Source organism: Carlito syrichta, unplaced genomic scaffold (assembly GCF_000164805.1).
Source record: "Carlito syrichta isolate Samal-C Ts95f unplaced genomic scaffold, Tarsius_syrichta-2.0.1 Scaffold120500, whole genome shotgun sequence".
NCBI lineage: Eukaryota > Metazoa > Chordata > Mammalia > Primates > Tarsiidae > Carlito > Carlito syrichta.
The window spans coordinates 27,634-46,042 of record NW_007064596.1 but is presented as its reverse complement, the minus strand read 5'-3'; the positions used below and the strand labels follow the sequence as shown (position 1 = coordinate 46,042).

Here is an 18,409-nt window from a genome sequence, read left to right as displayed (position 1 = left end):
ATGCTGGCTCTGATGGCCATTCCGGAAAAAAGAGTCCAAAACTTCTTCGACGGGTGGACTAGACACTGGTATTAGTGCAAACTTTCCAAGGGGAGGACTTGGAAGTTGACCACTGTGATCTTCGACAGTGATTGATTGAGCACACGTTGCAGGACGAGTTCACAAAAACTTAATTTTCAGACCACATAGATGTGTCTGTATCCATGTGTCTGTGTGTCTACAGACATGTCTTTATATGTACAGATGAGTGTGTATGTTAATGTACTTGTGTGTGCATAGATGTATCTGTGTGTTAATTTATTAGTGTGTATATAGACATGTCTGTGTATATACTTGTCTGTGTTAATGTATTTGTCTTTGTGAATAGATGTGTGTGTGTTAATGTGTCTGTGTGTATATGGATGTGCCTGTGTCCACATGTCTGCATGCCTACAGATGTGTCTGTGTGTGTGCACATGTGCTGTGTACACACGTGTCTGTAGCTATATCTGCCCATGTGCCATCCACCTTTGCCCCCTCTGCGACCTGTGACCTCCCCCAAGCCGAGCTCTCCAGCCGGGGTCCATCCCGGCTGCAAGGTGCTGGGTGGCATCGCCGCTCCACCTGCTGTGTGTGTCCCCAGGGCTCCTTCCTGGCACAGCATGGGGCTTCCCCAGGAGAGGGCGAAGGAGCTCTGGTGGCTTCCATGGCCTCAGAGAGTGTCAGCGATTGAGGGGACGTGGGGCGCCCCGCCCAGCCCGTGCCCAGAACACAGTCCCCCGGTGACCTCGCAACCCCAGCCCCAAGCTGCTTCCCACCGTCTCCTGCCTGCCGGGCCTGGCCCCACCCAGCAGGCATCTCCCACCTGGTAGGCGTCCCACAAGCAGCAGGTGCGGCCCAGCCTGGGGCCATCAGTGGTCGCCCACCCTGTCCTTAGCCACAGGGACCCCGACAGGCCCTTCCTCCATGAAATTGCTCTGCAAGTGTGACACCCTGCATGTTGGACTCCCTGTTTAGTCTGCAGATGGGACCCAAGGAATACAGTCTGTGGTGTGCCTGTGTATGTGTGTGTAGCCCTCTGTGTGTCCCTGTGTGTTGTGTGTTATATATGTGTATAGTGCTTTGTGTTACCTGTGTGTGTTCTCCCTGTATGTGTGTCTTTGTCCATGTGTGTAGAGTTCACTGTGCGTCCCTGCGTGTGTGTGTGTGTGTGTGTGTGTGTGTGTGTAGTTCTCCATGTGTCCCTGTGTGGGTGCGTTGTGTGTTGTGTGTCTGTATGCTCTGAAGGAAGTGCTGGGCACGGCATGTCCAGCAGAGGCAGGACAGTGAGGGGTGGGGCTGCTGTGTCCAGAGACAGAGAGGAGAGCAGGGGGTGCTGGCTTGGGGACGGAGGTCTGGCCCTGAGGGCAGGGAAGAGGCTGCTGCCACTCAGGCCCCAGGAGTCTCCTGGTACAGCCCCAGGGCCACACCCTGCACGGCACCACAGTGCTGCCCCTTGGGGTCCCTCAGCCCCTTCTTAGGACGTGGGGATCGTGACCCCATGCTGCGGACGGGACCCAGAAGGCCTGGCCCAGGGTCGCACGCCAACTGGAAAGGGTCCGGTCCAGAATCTGTGGCTGGCCCAGGGTCACACGCCGGCAGGTGGGGGCATGCTGCCCATCTCTCTTGGGGCTGAATGTGCCCGCCGGGTGGAGCCCCCCTCCCGGGCCTGCCTGGGACAGAAGCCTGGGCCTGAGACGACCGCCATGGACGAGCACACGTCTCCTCCCTCCTGCCTGGAGCCTCTGAGGAGACAGCACTAGAGTCCCGGTCACCATGGCAATGCCGGAGCCGCTGGGGCTGCGAGTGCTGATTTAGCTGCTTGAAAATAGACACAGTCATGGTTCCCGCTGTCTTTGCAGGCAGTTCCTGGTGACGGCCAGAAGAGGTGTCCCGAGGGCTGTCCCCTGCGGGGAAGCTGAGCTCGCGACACAGAGGCACTGCCAGAGGTCTGAGAACACCTGCCGCCAAGGGGCCACAGCTGGCAGAGCCTACCCTCCCCGTGTCCTCTGCCTCTTACTCAAAGGTTGAGTTCCCAGGCCCCAAGGTGACCTGAGGCCTGGCTTTGTGTGTCAGCTGCTCAGGGGTCAGGCTGCCCCGACCCCCCAGCCAGGACACAGCCAGGGCCCTGTCTTGGGACCCCTTGGCCAGACCAGGGATGGGAGGAGGGCCTCACGCTGCCCACTGTGGGGACCACATCTGGAACTGTGTTCCAGAAAGCAGTTGACATCCACAGCCTTAGGGCCATCCAGCCTATCAATTCCACTTCTGGGATCTGTCTCAGGAAAGAGCTGGACGCTCACACAGGTCTGGGCATTGGGTATCTTCTTTGGGTTCGTTGCCGTGGCCAAGGTGGTAGTTGACCATGGCCCACACAGAGCAGAGTCTGCCGTGGACTGGGCTCAACTAGTGGCCCTGTGGCCTTTGAGACTGACAGCTGCACATTCCCACACACATGCATGCGTGCACACACAACACATGCTCACACGCCTGGCGCAAACCTGACCGGGAGGAGCGGCTCTGCTGGGACAGAAGGAGGTGAACCCCCTGCCAGGTGGTGCTGGCCCTAGCTCGCCAGCAGATGGACATGCAGGGCCTGCCCGGCAGGAGGCTCCCGGCCCAAGCCTCGCAGCCGGCTGTGTCTCCTCTCTGTCTCTGGAAGCGTCCCAGCTTCCTGTGACAGGGGCAGACCCCCTGGGACCCTGTCACCGAGGCAGAAACTCCCAGGCCAGGGCCAGGCTGCTTCCTTGAGAGGCACTGCCAGGGCTGCCTTGCACCCTGGTACCCAGCCCCGCTGCCTTCAGGACAGGATCTGGTGCATTCCTCAACACCCAGGGGGGCTATGTGCCCCCTGCGGGCGAGGGGCTGCTCCTTCAACCTTCCTGGGGCCTCTGCGGGTGTCCAGGGCACACGGCTCTGTGCACCTGTCCACCTCCTGTCATGGAGCATCAGATGCCCCAAGAGCCTTGATGCCAAGGTCACCCGAGGGCCCAGCGTGGACCCTGTTCCCCACGTGATACCACCCAGCCCTGCCTGGCCTGGCACCGCCACAGAAGGTCCTCCCTTGAGCCCCAGAAGGAACCAGCCCTGCCCACACCAGGATGCAGCACCCCCACCCCAGTTTGTGCCCTGGGCCCGTCCAGGGAGGGGTCATCTGAGGGAAAGGAGGCCCCCAGGGTCCTAGAGGGGAGCAACATGACATCTGGAGACGGAAGGTGCACGCAGGGGCAAGACCACCCTCTGATGGGGGATTTCTGCAGACCCAAGGGTGGGTCGGCCTGGGAGACACTGGGCGTGCCATAACTTGGGGGCGGTGAAGGGTCCAAGCTGGACTGGAATCTGTCCCGCCTGTCTCCAGGGGCAGTACCTCAACTTGCTGAGCCTCAGGCCCCTCTCATGTGAAGTGAGGACCTTTCCCTGTCCTCTAAGAGTGTGGGGATTCCTTGGGGCGGTGCTGTCAGTCTTTGGGAAACTCCCTGGGGGTAGGTGGCAGTTTCTGCTAAGCTTGCTGGGGGATTTTTACCTGGATATTGCTCAGACAAAAGGGCGAGGTTGTCACTGCTGATCCCAGGAGGACCTGGGAGACACCACTGTGCTCAAGTGGCGAGGAAGGGGCTGGCGTGAGGTCTCATATGGCCCAGAAGCTCACGGCATCCACTGGAGAAGACGGCCCAAGGACTGAAACGGAGCAGGGGCTGCAGTCACTCGGAGTGAGTCCACAGGAAAGATGGAGACCTTGGCCCTGGGAATCTGTGGTTCATGGTCACCATGGCCCTGATGTGGGTTGGAGGCCACCGGCACGGTGCTGCTCACTTGCAAACCTGAAACAGGCAGCACCAGCCGGCACACCAGGAAGCTGTGACCCCTCTCCTATCCAGATCTGAGCCAGCTCTTGCATCCAGAGCCCTTGGGCGAGGGGGAGGCTTGGTCTCCTCCGAGAAGGACCCTCCAGAGCCCCCCACGCATATGTGAGGAAAAACCCCGAGTCTCTTTGCTGCCAGTTCCTCAGGGTGACTCTGTCACAACCAGAAGGACTTTTTGGATTCAAGGTCTGAGTTAATGCTGCCAACAAAGGACCCAAAATGTCACTGCAGCCTGACCAGCGTGGTGGCTCACAGGTGCCGAGTGACAGTCTCAGCCCAGGTCCATCTTGGGGTCCATCCAATGGGTCTGTAGGCCCATCCTGTGGCCCCGTCCTGGTCCCCCAGGTTGCAGTGAGAGAGTTGACTTGGCAGTGCTGGGGTCCTGCTTCTTTGACCCATGAGGAAGGACCATGAAGGTGGGAAGGCCTCAGGCTTGGAGAAGCTGAGATGAGGCTGTACTGAATTGGGTGAACCCCAAGTCCAGCGACAGGTACCCTTCCAGTAAGAGACACGCTCAGAGGAGAAGGCCAGAGGACAGAGGCAGAGGCCAGAGCAATGCCTTGAGCAGCCCAGGATTGCCCAGGGTTGCTAGCAACACTGGACACAAAAGAGAGGCCACAGAAGGTCCTCCCTTGAGCCCCAGAAGGAACCAGCCCTGCCCACACCTGGAGGTTGGACTTCTGGCCTCCAGAACTGGGAGCAGATAGAGTTCTGTCATTTTAAGCTACCTGGTGTGGGGGACATTGTTACAGCACCCCCAGGATGTGGCTACCTCCCACCCCCAGCCCTCCGCAGGTAATTCCCAGGACCCAGGGCCTTGCCTCTTGCTCTGCTTGAGAGGGAACCTGGGTCAGGACACCCAGGTGTGAGGCGCTCGGTGTGTGTCGCCTGCCTTGCTCGAGGGGGCTGGGTAGGCACCTGGACACATGGACACTCGTCCCCTGGCTGCAGGAGAGAAACGCAGGTGCTGTCCCCGCCACCGGCCCTTCTGGCCCTTCCTCCAGCTTTCCACTCCTGGGAGCCTAGGCTCACCACACTCAGCCCCGCCTTCCACAGAGACCAGGATGCCAGCAGACTCCAAAGACTTGCCCCCGCTGGGACGTGGCACATTCGGAACTCGGCTGCCTCCCCACCCCCGGCCTCTGCCCCAGGTGCCCCCTCTCACAGGAGATGCTGATGTGCCCTTCCCTGCAGCTGCAAACTTTGATCCGCTCAGCCCTCACCTGCTCCTGTCACCGCAACAGGAATAGAAGCCAGCATTTAAAGACTCGGCCCTCCCGTCCTTTCCTGGCCTGTAAATCCGTGGGCAGGAGCAGCAGCCTGCAGGCGGGGAGAATGATTGCTGGTTGCAGAATCAGGCAAGGCTGCTGCCCGGGTGGGCCTGGCTGCGTGGGTGCCTGCGGCAGGCGCAAAGGCTGGCTTTAAATAGCAAATCGTGGGTACGAGCAGGAGGAAGAGTGCCAGGCGGAGGTGGGCCGGGGGCAGGGTCCTTGGCCTCCAGGTGCTGGGGAGGCCAGCGGCTCCATGAACCTCGAACCCACCCGCCTTCCCCCAGGGGCCCAGGAGGAAGTAGACCCTCCCTCAGGGAGGCCAGTCCCTGGGGCAGGGTCCGGGTGCCAGGTGTGGCAGGTGGCAGTGTCAGGCCCAGCTGGTTGCTTTGCTGTGTGCCATCTGGAACCCGGGCCCCCACCCCGGGGCCACCCTCTGGGTTCCAAGGAAGAGGAGCCAGGAGCCCTGCCGGGAGGCACAGGGAGCAGAGGGTGCCGAGGCAGGAGGGGAGAACCGTCATCGTGCCTGGACAGGAAGCTGGTCGGGCATGGCCCACCCGCCCCTGGTATCCGGAGGCAGCCTGGAGCCCCAGCCAACCCATATCCGGCTCGACTGCCCTCGGCCACCTGCTCGCTACCTGCTCCAAGGCGCACTCTGTCCCATTTGCAGCTCCCGTTCACACCGCGGCCTGGTCTGTCCCAGCCCGTCCCTGGCCTGTCCATCCCCCAGGATGACCTTGCCAAGGCTCATGGCCCCGTCCTTTAGAACAGGGGCCCACAGAGGCAGCCTGGGGTCGAGGGGAGCTTGTCAGGAGGTGAGGGGGCTTGAGCCAGAGGCAGAGGAAGAGCAGTGCGTGCAAGCTGTGGCTTGGGCAGGAGGCCAGTGCCCACACCCCCCGGACACAGCCTGGTCCTGGGAAGCGGTGAGTCCCTGGGTCCCTGCACACAATGCCTGGGCCCACTGGGGGTTGCATTGCCCACTAGCCAGGCCTGCCTGGGGCCGCCACAGGCCACACTGAGGGCAGTGGTTCCCAGATACCGTCAAGGTTCCCAGGGGTGGGGGGGTGGTGATTCCGCAGGACACTGGGTATGGCCCACAGTGCTACCTTGCAGGTGCCGTTCAGTGGACAGCAGAGCCCTGGACAGCTGTTCCCATTACACCCTTTCATCTCCTCTGTGTGTGATGACCCGGTGCTGTGGAAAATCTGAGCCCTCATTCACAGCTGCCCATCAGATGCTCCGAAGGCCATGATCCCAGGGTTGCAAGGCTGTCACCCAAGCCCATGGTGGCCACAGGTGGGAAAAGGGCTGTGAGGCTTCCATGGCCTCTGAGTTCCCATCACCATGTCCAAGAAGACACCAGCATGGCATCCTGGCCCTGGGCCCCTGCCAAGGGACTACAGGTCCAAAGGACCAAAGGGGATGGCAACTCCTTGAGCCCTTCTGGTCCCTCACCTCTACCCTTTCTGAGATCCCTGGACGTGGCCACAATGCTCACCTTTGGACAAAGCCCTGAGCCCCTGAATCTCTGTCTTCAAGTCTCTGTCCCCAAGTCTCTGGCCCTGAGTCTCTGGCCCTGAGTTGGGGGTCGAGCCCTGGGATTTCAGGCATCTCAAAAGCACATGGTGTTGGAATCAACTGTCCTGAGCTCACCACCTCTCCCCCAGAACTGTGTCCCTTTTCAGAAGATGTCCCTGTCGCAGCCAGTGCCACAGATGAGACCAAGTACCTGGAACCAGCACCGCCAACCCTGGCTCCTCTCCTTCAGGGAGCTCTCTCTCCCCGCCTGCCCCTAGGCGAGGAGCTTGCCCGGGACCCGCTCGCTGCTTCCCCTGTGGAAGGTGTGTGTTCAGCACTGAGCGCTTGTGGGCTTCTGCAGACCACCCCTATTCGCACAGCCCCCACCCAGCCTACAGGGACAGGAGGCTGCAGTGACAGAGAACAGAGCTGGCCACAGACCAAGGCTTTATTTCATGCTGGGACCCAGGAGACCTCACAAATGCCTTCTCCACCACTTCACAGGGCAAACATCCACTCCTGCCTCCTCCCACTCCCTGGCCCCGATCCCACAGAGCAAAGACCTAGAAACCAGAATCACATTCTGAGCCCCAAAATTTATAACTCCAAAGGGCCGGACCCGACCCGGCCCAGCCCAGGGTCAGGCCGCCCTGTCCTGCTGTCGGTCTCTGGGGCACAGCTGGGTCAGAGCTCAGAGAGGTTGAGGCACCCTCCTGTTTCTGCAGCCAATTGTCACTTGCTTTGAAGCACGCAGAGAGGGCAGGCCCACTCGAGGACCCTTTCTCCCAGGAGTCTCTGGGCAGCCACCACCCAACAGCAGGACAGGTGCAGGGCCGAGCGCCCCCTCACATGGCATATGCCGCCCAGTAGATGATATTGACGGCCGCAAACGCCGCGGGGAACACTGCTCGGGCATAGATGTCGATGGTGTCCGCGTCGATGGGCTTGAATCTGGCGCAGATGGCCCCCTGGCTCCCGGGGCGAGACCCCCCTTCCTTCTTTGTCTCCCCCGTCTCCACCTCCACCGACCTGTAGGAGCCCATGAGGTTCCCAGGGACACGGCACTGTCGGCGGGAGACGGCCAGTTCCTGGGTGACGCCGGCGGCAGAGAGGGAGAAGAGGACGATGGCATTCCTCACGTCCATCTGTGGGGGTGGGGGATGGTCAGTGTCACCTTGTGGCATCCAGGGCCCTGGGCCGCCCCGCCAGGGCCAGCAGCTCAATCACCCTCCGCACTCAGCAGGCGCCACTGTGACCCGCAGCGACCAGGGAGTGCAGCCCTGCCCCCCAGGGCCTGGGGCCCCAGATGAACCTCCCCAGGGTCGACAGCAGAGGGGCTCACAACTCCACCCCTCCCTGCGCCAGGCGGGGTCTGTCCTGGGTTCTGAGCCTTAGAGGCACCACCCACCCAGTCTCACCTCTGCCCTTGGCTTCGTGACCTTGACCTTGGCCTTGGCCTTCTGCTTCTTCCTGTAATCGGCGTTGAAGTGGGCGAAGGCATACTCCACCAGGGCGGCAAACACAAAGACGTAGCAGATCCAGAAGTAGACATCCAGTGCCTTGATTGCAGATGCCCGTGGCAGGGAAGACCGGGCGCTGACCATCAGCGTGGTCATGGTCAACACGGTGGTGATGCCTGCCGGGCACAAGGGCGCTGTCCTCAGTGCTCGCCACCTCCTCTCTCTCGCCCCAGTCCCCGAGCACCTGTGTCCCAGAGGAGGGTCTGCCAGCCCCACCCCCACTCCAGGGAGCAGGCTGGGCCCCTCCAACCAGGCCTGGCCTTGCTGGCCACTGTCCCGGACAGCCAGCACGGGCATCTGAAGGGCAAGAGCTGGGCTTCTGGCAGATGGGGTGGGGTACAGCTCCCCGGGGCCGCCACCCACCAGCACCCTCACATACCCAGGGACACCCGGGCGGGCACCGCGGCCTGGCTGATCCAGAAGGAGACCCAGGACATGGCGACCAGGAGGACAGAGGGCATGTAGGACTGGATGATGTAGACGCCACGGTTCCTCCGCAAGTGGAAGTGCAGGCTAAGGCGGGGGAACTGGCCGGCTGTGGGGACAGCGCATCGGGTGGGGACAGCACATCGGGCGGGAACAGCATATTGGCCGGGGACACCCACACCAGCCCGGGAACACCCACAGCAGCCCAAGGGCACCACATCAGGTGAGGACACCCCTGTCCAGCAGAGACACCCACGTCAGCCCCAGACACTCATGTCAGCCTAGGGACACCATGTCAGATGGGGACGCCATGTCAAGTGGGGACGCCTCCATCAGCTCAGGACACCCATGTCAGCCCAGGGACACCCACATCAGGCGAGGACACCCACCATCAGCCCAGCCTCTACCCAACCCACCCCGGGGGACTCCAGGGGAGAGAGGCCTTGGTGGGCGCCCAACACCCAGCCTTTCCTGCCAACCCGCCCAGCCTGGTACGTTGCAGCCCCGGCCCCAAGTTCAGCTACAAGAGAGACCTGCTGCAGGGTTGCCCAGGGAAGGAAGGAAAAGAGGCATGGACAACATGGCTGCTGGCCTCAAGTCTGCTGGGCCAGCCCTGGGGGCCCTCCCAGCCACTGGGGAGGGCTCACACCCTTCCTTCCTAACCCTCCTTCAGGAAGGAACCGGGGCTGGGCTCACGGGCTCCGACAACAGGCCAGCGGGAAAGGGAGGGGGCAGGGGGGTCTGAAGACCAGGTGGCCAGGGAAGGGCTAGGAGAGCCCTGCGCCCCCAGGTTCCTCCAAAGCCCGGAAAGTGAGGAAGGACCAAGTGCAACGGGAAGCCCCGGCTCACGTCCACACCGTGCGGGTCCTTCAGCACAGCCGGGGCCAGCTAGTGTGCTCCCACATCAGCGGTTTTCCAGCTGTGGCCTCGGAGCCCGGGGAGCCAGCTGGAGGCTTGGTTAAAGGCATGAAGAGCCACAAGGCGGCACACGGGGGCAGCACACAAGGGGCGGGCCGTGGTACCTGACTTGGAGTTCACCAGCTCGGTGGTGAAACGGTAGCTGGTGATCGTGAACTGAGCCAACTGCAGCTTGTCCAGCCCGTGGATCTGCTCCTGGCTCTCTGACCAGTAGTAGACAATGTCCTCAGAGGAGTATCCATCTGCAGGAGAGCCGTGGTGGGTGGCAGGCCTGGCCCGGCCCCAGCGGGAGCTTCCAGGGGCTGGCGCAGGGTGACGGAACACCAGGGACCCAGCCGGACTAGGAGGCCCTCAGCTATGGGACCGCGCCTGGCTCCCCCAGGCAAGCGGATGGGGGTTGCCATTGTCAGGCGACGCACGGGGCTGCCGGGCTGGCCTGGTGATGCTGGCCCATGCTATGTGTGGGCTCCACGGCCCAGCTTCCCTGGTGGGCACGGACCTAAGGGCCAAGCTGCTCCCGGCCTTCCGGCCCTTCTCTCACCCAGGCTTCTTGCTCATGTGCAAGCCTGTCCGGTGCCTCCCTGGTCCTGAGCAGGGGCAGCCTTGCTCAGGCCTTGGGCTGGCAGTCCCAGCTGAGTTCCACCCGGCTGGAGGAGCCTGCCCACCTGCCCGCCATCCACTCACAGCTTTCCAGGTCCAGCATGCACTCCTGCTCGTCCATGGGGTACTTGGCCAGGTCCATATCACAGGCCACTGTGGAGGTGATCCTGCCCAGAAAAGCATGCCATGAGCGCTGTGGGGGGAGGACAGTTTCCCACAGAGATGCCCCTGATGGCCGGGCTGCCTGGGCCCCGCTGCCTCTCAGGCTTTGGGCAAGTTGTCCAGCATCTGGGTAAAAACTGAAACGGTGTCCAACTCTACAGGTATCTGGGCATCCTCCCTTAGGCCATCAGGAATGAGCCCACTCACTCCCTTCATCCTTCAAATGCTGGACCAAAGAACTGGGTCCAGGCCCTCGGGGCGGGGGCAGCCAGGCCCTCCCAGGAACAGCCAATGGCTGCAGGGAACAGGCTCAGGGTTGTTAAGAGCGTTATTTTCTAGGAGAAGCCAGATATTCAGATTTTTACATAAAGTCTCCCGATTTTTCAAATGTTGTCAACTAAATTCATTTTTTAAAGAAGTGTGTCCCAGCCAGGCTCAGTGGCTCAGCCTGTAATCCCACGCTTTGGGAGGCTGAGATGAATGGATTGCCTGAGCCTGTGGGTTCGAGACCTGCCTGGGCAGGCGAGACCTCATCTCTACAATAAATCAAAAATTAGCCAGGCGTGGTAGTGCATGCCTGTAAATCCAGCTACTTGGGAGGATGAGGCGGAAGGATCGCCGGAGCCCAGCAGGTCGAGGCTGCGGTGGCTGGGAGCGGCCACTGCACTCCAGTCTGGGCAACAGAGTGAGACTCCAACTCAAAAAAATAAAATAAAACAAAAACAAAAATAAAGAAGTTTGTCTGAAAGCAGGCGTTCAAACAAGTACCCATGCACCCGTGTTCACAGCAGCATCATTCACATCTGCCAAAAAGTGGAAGGAACTCAAGCGTCCATCAACAGAGGAACAGATGAACAGGTGTAGACGTCCACGAGACGGTGTATGGTCCAGTCAGAGTGGAATGAGGCAGCCAGGTGCGGTGGCTCACGCCTGTAATCCCAGCACTTTGGGAGGCCGAGGCAGGAGGGTCACTTGAGACCAGGAGTTTGACACCAGCCTGGGCAGCATAGTGAGACCCCATCCCCAGTAAAAGTAAAGAAATTAGCATGGTGTATGCCTGTAGATCTAGCTACAAGGGAGGATGAGACAGGAGGATCACTTGAGTCCAGGAGGTCAAGGCTGCAGTGAGCTATGATTGCACCATGGCACTCCAGCCTGGGGACAGAGCAAGGCCCTGTCTCTAAAACAAATCAAGATATAAGTGAATATGGAATCGATTTTTTTCAAAAAGAGGAAGGAAGCACTGCATGCGCTATGGCGTGGATGACCCTTGAAAGCACGATGCTCAGTGGAAGACGCCATTTATGTGGCATGTCCAAGACGGGCAGATCCAGAGACAGAAAGCAGACTGGTGGCTGCCAGGGACTTCAGGAGAGAGGGGGTAGCGGGTCTCTTTTTGGGGTGACGAAACATGGGACTCGATGGAGGTGGCAGTAGCACAGCATGGTGGACTTCCCAAATACCCCCAAATCATTCACCCTACCATGGATAATTTTATGTTATGTGAATTTCACCCCATTTAAGAAACAAAAAGGCATTATGTTGGCCAAAAAGCCACATCTGCTAGCTTCCTGTCGGCAACCTCGGAGCTGATGTTTCACGAGCAGCTGCTGGCTGCAGAGGATATAAATAACACCAGTGTTTCTGCCTGTCCCTTCCCAGTTCCTGGCAGAGGACTCCCGAGTTTTCTCTGGTCTTGAGGGGTCTGGATGCTCTCCCCCAGGACATAGGGTGGGCAGCCATAGGGACCCTCCGGCTCACTGGATACTGTATGGGACCCCCCGGCTCATCAGATGCCGTAGGGATCCAGCTAACTGGATGCCATATGAGACTCCCTGGCTCACCAGATGCTGTACAGGACCACCCCCACTCCCTCCCCACTCACTGGATGCCATACAGGATCCCCCCAGGCTCAGCAGATGCCATAAGGATCCCCAGCTCACCGGATGCTGTACAGGACCACCCCATCGGGCTGCAGTCGGATAAGCTTGTTCTCCACGGTCACGTCATGAAACCAGGCAGACTTGGCGTTCACAATGAAGGTGTCAGGCAGCCAGAGCCTGTCCACGAAGCGGCTGTCCAGGCCCAGGGTCTCGTTGGTGTGGTTGTAGGAGAGCCTGCTGTCCCTCCAGCTCTGGTGCAGAAACACTGTCATGGTGTACTCCTGCAGGCGGGCGGGACATGGGTCAGCCTTGGCTCTGCTCCCAGGCGCACCCAGGGTGAGGCCGGTGGGCACCTACCATGTTGGCCTCCGAGATATGGTCGATGCTGGCCACCTCCAGGGCTAGGGCTACGTTCACGGGGGGGCCTGTAGGAAGGAACGGGCTGAGGACGGGGGCTGAGGTCGGCCCCCACACAGGCCTGGCCTGCTGGGCTGGGCTCTCCACCAAAAACCCAAGGAGGCAGGACAGCTGGGGCACAGCCATGCTACGCTGTCACACAGTCTGCAGTCTCCATGGGGGGCCTGGTACCTGGGGTCTGACAGAGCCCCAGGAAGAGCCAGGCCTCTTGGCCAGCCTGAAGCCCAGTGGGCACACACTCATAACTGACCTGGAACTGAGCGGTTCCCTGCTGCCAGTGCCCCAGGGGTCCTCACCTCCAATGCCAGGCCGGAAGTTGCGGGCGTAGCCAGCCATCAGGCCGTCCAGGTTAGGGAGCCAGGATATCTCCAGGTTGGAGCCCACGTAGTCACCAATGTCATTCATGGCTCTGGGAGCACAAGGCCACTGGTCACAGACAGGCAGAGCACAGGGATGGAGCCCAGGTGGGCCAGGCAGGTAGGACCATGGCGGGAGCGCTCGCAGATGGGCGTCTGGCCAGGCTGGGTAACTCAAGCCAGACAAGGACACCTGGGAGGCTCATCCTCTTCTGCCTGCCTCAGTACGCCCCCCACCCCCTGGCCTACTCCACCCCAGGGTTGGGTTGAGCCCCTGGCTCACTCAGCGGCCTCCCTGCTCTTTCCTTGACAGGCCTTCTCGAAGAGAAGCCTGCCAGCTACTCAGGGCGAAATGTGAGAAGGCTGGGGTGGACAGGATGTGGGGAGTGCCCAGGGCCCAGAGCCTCCTGCTCTTTGTCCCTTTCCAGGAAGGCCCAGACCGGGCCTCATAAAGTCCCGAAATGGCCACATGCTTTCTGGGCTCAGTCTGACCCCAGAGCGCCTGGATGATCAGGAGCCGATTTTTCCGGGTTAGTCCCCAGCAGGGTCACGGGGCACCCACGTGAGGGACACGCCTTGGCTCCGCACACCCAGTGCTGGCCCACATCTGTCCACCTTGGCCAGGCTGAACAGCATGCCCCCCAAAGTTCACAGCCACCAAAATCTCAGAACATGAGCTTATTTGGGACTAGTGTGTCCACAGACATGATTCGTTAAGACAAAGTCATACTGGACTAGGATGAGCCCTAACCCCAACAACTGATGGCTTTATGAGAGGGAGACAGAGTCACACGGGGAAGAAGCCACAGGACACCAATGGAGGGAGACAGGATGGTGTGTCTACAAGCCAAGGAGGGTCAAGGGTTTGAGAGAGTCCTGGAACAGGGTAGGGTCTCTCTCAGAGCCTCTGGGACGCCAGCCCAGCCCACACCTCCACCCCAACTCGGCCTCCAGGCTTAGAGAGAATACACTTCTGTTGTTTGAGCCCCTCCCCTCCCCCCTCCCACCACCCTTAGCCCTAGGAGACCAATACTCCAATCCCCCACAGGGCAAGGCCAGTCCCTGCAGGGAGGGCCTTAAGAAGGACCTTCCGCCATGCTCCAAATCACTTCTGCTCCAAAGGGTGCGGGAGACCAAGCCGCTCGGCACCCCTCCAAGCCTGGCTCTCCACACCCTTCTGACTGCTCCCCCGACAGCCCAGGGGCGCCCCAGGCTCACCCACCTCTGCTCCCTTGGAGACTCAGTCTGGACACGGGCACTCCCTCCCACTCCACCTGTGGGGCGCAGCTATGCCAAAGCCCGGCCACCAGCACCCCGACCAGCCCCTCCCCAGTGCCCCCATGGGCCACCGGCTGCCCACTTTCCTTGCCAGGCTCACCAGCTCAGCCCCCTTCAGTCCTGCTGCCCCCCAGGGCCGGGCAATGCTTCCTTGGAGCCCACCTTCCTCCCTCTGCCCCTCTACCTCCGCTCCCTCCCCCGCCTCTGCCTCCTCCCAGGCTCCACCCCTCTCAGGCTGCAACCACCTCAGGGTTCCTTGCTCCCTGGCTCCTCCCACCCAGATGCCTACCTGGCCCTCTCTGACCCCTCGCCCAGTCCCTGAAAGTTGGTCCCCCACACCCCCATCACCTCTCCAAGTCCTGCCTTGAGACACAGCTCCAGGCCCTCCAGGACACTGTCCCTAACCATCCACTGAGTCACCCTCCCACCCACCCATCCATCCACCCACCCACTCATCTACCCACCAACCCATCCACCCACCCACCCACCCATCCATCCACCCACCTATTCATCTATCCATCATCCATCCAGTCACCCACCCACTCATCCATCCACCCACTCATTCAGCTATCAACCATCTACCCACCCACCCATCCCCCTCTTCCATCCGTCCGTCCATCCATCCATCCAGTGTCTTGAGGGCCACCCCTGGTGTCCATCCCATTCTAGGGTCGTGACTGAGTTGCAGACGGACTGTTACAGCCCAGGTTCCCTTAGAAGTACAAGCCGTGTGATGGGGAGGGGACAAAGCAAGTGGTTTTTCATGGACTGTGTGCTGCAGATGGGGAGGTGAGGAACCCTGGTCGGCGGGATGGGGAGGAGGATGGACAGCCTCCCTGACAGAGTGACATCAGAGCCCAAAGGGAGAGAACACGCATATCCACGGGAGTGGGGAGAGGATGGCCACAAGCGCTCTGCACCCCAGGACAGGCCGAGACCTCAGGAGCGGGTGACAGATCCTCATTTTAAGCACTCGACTCTGGAGAGCAACAGTAGTGGCTTAGCGAGCCCAACACTGCCTCCACCTCCCCTGGGTCCTGCTGGACTCTGCTCCTTCTACTTCACCCTCAGACTGGCCCTGGAAGCCCCCAAGGGCTACTGGGCGTGGGGGCACCGGCGGGGGGATAAACCCCATCTTTCTCCTCCCGTCAGCCACTTTTCTTCTCACTTCACATACTGGCCTTTTGAGGAGGCTTTGAGCCAAAAGTTCCTCAGCTGGCGGAGTTTTGCAAACCCTGACCTGACCTGCATGCCCCTGTGACCGCCACAGGTAGGAGGGGCAGCCTTAGGCAGGCAGTCCAGACAGACAGCACCGCCGGTCCCCTAGGCAGGGCCTGGTGCAGGACCAGGGACAAGGCAGGCGCTTTGGCAACAAGATGGAACTAAATGAAGTCCCGGCCCCACGTAAAGCACAATTAAAAATGCAGATGGTGTCACCCTGAAGGTCAGACGTAAAGGGATTTGAGTGAGGTTTTATTTTTGGACGAGCCAGCTGCCATCTAGCCTGCCTGGAACGAGGCCATCAGGAGACACCATCCTTCCTGGGCCACAGCTCTTGCCCGTCTCAGGGTGGGGAAGCATGTGTGTCTCCTTCCCCTCTGCCCTAGTCTCAGGCCCACCCGGGGGCATGAAGGCAAGCCAGGAGCAGGGCCCCCCTGAAGCCCACCTAGAAGGGACAGCAGGACAGTGGATGCCACTTCCTGGCTCAGAAGGGAACAGGCTTCTATCCCGTGCCACCGTTCACCCCCCACAGGCTGTTTTCCAGCTGTGAACAGCTGGGGAGGTGCAGGGTGCAGCTCATGCCAGGGTGGGCACTGGAGCATCCCCTTTCCTTTCTCACTCAGGATGCACAGGAGAGATTGCACTTGTGGGTAGGGAGTGGGCTCTGCCCCAGGGGAGCTCAGCACAGGGCAGGAGTGTCTGACTCTGGCTGGGACATCACGTGGTGCTCAGGGAGAGCTCCTAGCTCACCTGGTGGCCCTGGGGTCCCAGTGGCGTGAAGCTGGGCCTTCCTCTAGGGCACGGACAGGGCAGCTCGGGGACTCACGCCAGGCTCCCAGTCTACACTCAGATTCAGGACTTCTAGCTCACGGGCAGAACAGGCACCACAAAAACACAGCAGCTTCCACCTTGGGCTGATTTGATGTGTCACCAGCCCGCCCACCCCATGAGAAACAAACCCACCCTGTCACGTGTCCGTGCCCCTGGGCACAGAAAGGGAAGGTGGGTGTAGTGAGCCAGGCAGTGCATCCCTTCCCCCTACTCCCTCTGCAGCGCACATGAACCCCCGGATCCTGACGGCGCCGTGTTTAGAGTGGTGCAGTCCCCCCAGCTCAGTTACCAAGGCGAGGAGACCGTGGCGAGTGCCCGCAAGGAGTGAGGCAGGAGCTGCAGCCCGGCTTCTCCTGGGAGACAGAGGCACCAGGAGGTGGGGGCACCCACAAGGGCAGTCGGCAGCTCAATCCCCTCGTGTGCATTGGGCTTCGCCTTCGGCCGACCACAGCCTCTCCCTTCCTAGCCCACAAGCCTTTCCCGCCAGGCGTCACTGGGATCTGGGCAGAGGTGTGATGGCCGGGCTGGCTCCCACAGCACAGCTCCAGGGACGGGGACCCGGAGGCCCAGGGCAGGGAGGGCAGCTGCTCTGGTTTCTGGAGTGGAGGGGACATGGGCATGGATGAGAGGAGAGGCCAGGGTGGAGAGGAGCCAAGAGCAGAGCCAGCAGCGTGTCCTTCTCTGGGACACCGTTCAGATCTGCCCGGCCTTAGCCAAGAGTGGTTTGAGCCCAGAACACGTGCATGGACACAATTACCTGAAAGAGCCAGCTTTGGATGGGGTGAGACGGGGGCGGTTTTCAACAGTGTGAGCTGGGAGCTCAGCAGAGCCGTGCACCTCTCCCCATGCAGGTGCCCCCGCAGCACACCTCTTCCAGGGATGGCCCAGAGGTGCCCTGCCCTGCCAGGCCTGGCTGTCTGGCTTTGCTGCCTGGGAAACAGGAGCATATCCCCTTACCCAACACCTCACAAGCCAGGTTCAGGCCAGGATCCTGATTTTCAGGGCTTAGAAAAGGGCATGGTGCAGATCCCAACTGGACCAGGGAGAATCTTCCAGCAGGCAGTGTAGACTCAGAACCCCAACTGTTGGATAAAGACAAAGCCCGCCTCGAGTCTGCAGCACAAGACTTGCCACCAAATGGGTGTTGGTACCAAACTTGGGCTAAAACTTGGGGGTTTTGGAGTCATCTGAACTTCAGACCAGACTTGTAGCAAAGTGGCCATGGCCTGGCCGGCAGCTGGCCACCTGCCTGCTATTCACACACCTTTGGCTGTGCCTGGGTAGCCCCTTCTATCGCCTTGCTGTGGGGACAGAAGAAAGAGTCGTCAAGCTGGTGAGAGAACACAGCTCTTCCGAGGACGGAGCGGCTCAGAGGCCCGGGTGCGGGGCTGGTCCCGTGGTCTCCACCCTGACTACCATGTCCATAGCTGGACCCAGGCCCTCTGGGCTCTGTCTCCGCCCCTCAACAGGGAGACTCTCTGACCCTGGCCTGGATGTACACACTGCATGCACGTCTGCAGCCAAAACACAGGCGGACGCCGACCCTTTCTGGTTCCTGTGAGTCTTTCATGCACACAAGATCTGAGTGCTGGGGGATGTGCTTTTGCTGTTTTTTTCCACAGCCCTTACACTGAGACAATTTTCCAAAAGGCCTCTCAGGACTCCCAAGGGGATGGCTGGGCTCCATGCTGGGGCCCAGAGGCCAGGGAGGCTGGGGAGCCCCCATCAGACCCCCAGAAGGAGAGAGTGAGCAGGGCTGTGCTTGGTAGGAGCCAGAGGGAGGGGGCTCCAGCCCCGGGGCTTTCTTCTCAGCCCCCTCAACAGTTACGAAATCCCTCTCTCTCTCCTGTCACCAGGGGTCCCTGGCTGCCATCCACCTACACTCTCTGGGGCTCAGTCCATCTACGGGAAAGGGCTCCCTGCAGGAAACCCTGCAAGCCGAACCCGCCGCCCCCAAGACAGCCGCACTGTCAGAACGCACCTTCCTGCCTCCCCACAGCCGCCCCCCACAGGCCCGCGCCGCGATGCAAGCTCGCTCGGGCAACTCCGCTCCCGGGAAGGGCACCCCCGCGCTCAGATCGCCCCCCCTGCGCTAAGCCGCGCCGAGCGCCCAGCGCCGTGCCTGGAGGG

At 60.9% G+C, this 18,409-nt stretch overlaps 1 protein-coding gene across 1 annotated transcript; it reads right to left on the bottom strand.

Annotated features, from left to right (window-relative positions):
* Positions 1-7,332: 7,332 nt before the first annotated feature.
* On the bottom strand, positions 7,333-13,585 carry GABRD (gamma-aminobutyric acid type A receptor delta subunit). The gene is made up of 9 exons (XM_021707567.1): positions 13,555-13,585; positions 12,890-13,114; positions 12,534-12,601; positions 12,237-12,457; positions 10,216-10,298; positions 9,636-9,773; positions 8,567-8,722; positions 8,086-8,303; positions 7,333-7,812 (listed from the first exon to the last, which is right to left on the bottom strand). Exons 1-9 carry the CDS (start codon positions 13,583-13,585, stop codon positions 7,513-7,515), a joined length of 1,440 nt encoding a protein of 479 aa, XP_021563242.1. The 3' UTR covers positions 7,333-7,512.
* Between the last annotated feature and the right edge of the window lie 4,824 nt (positions 13,586-18,409).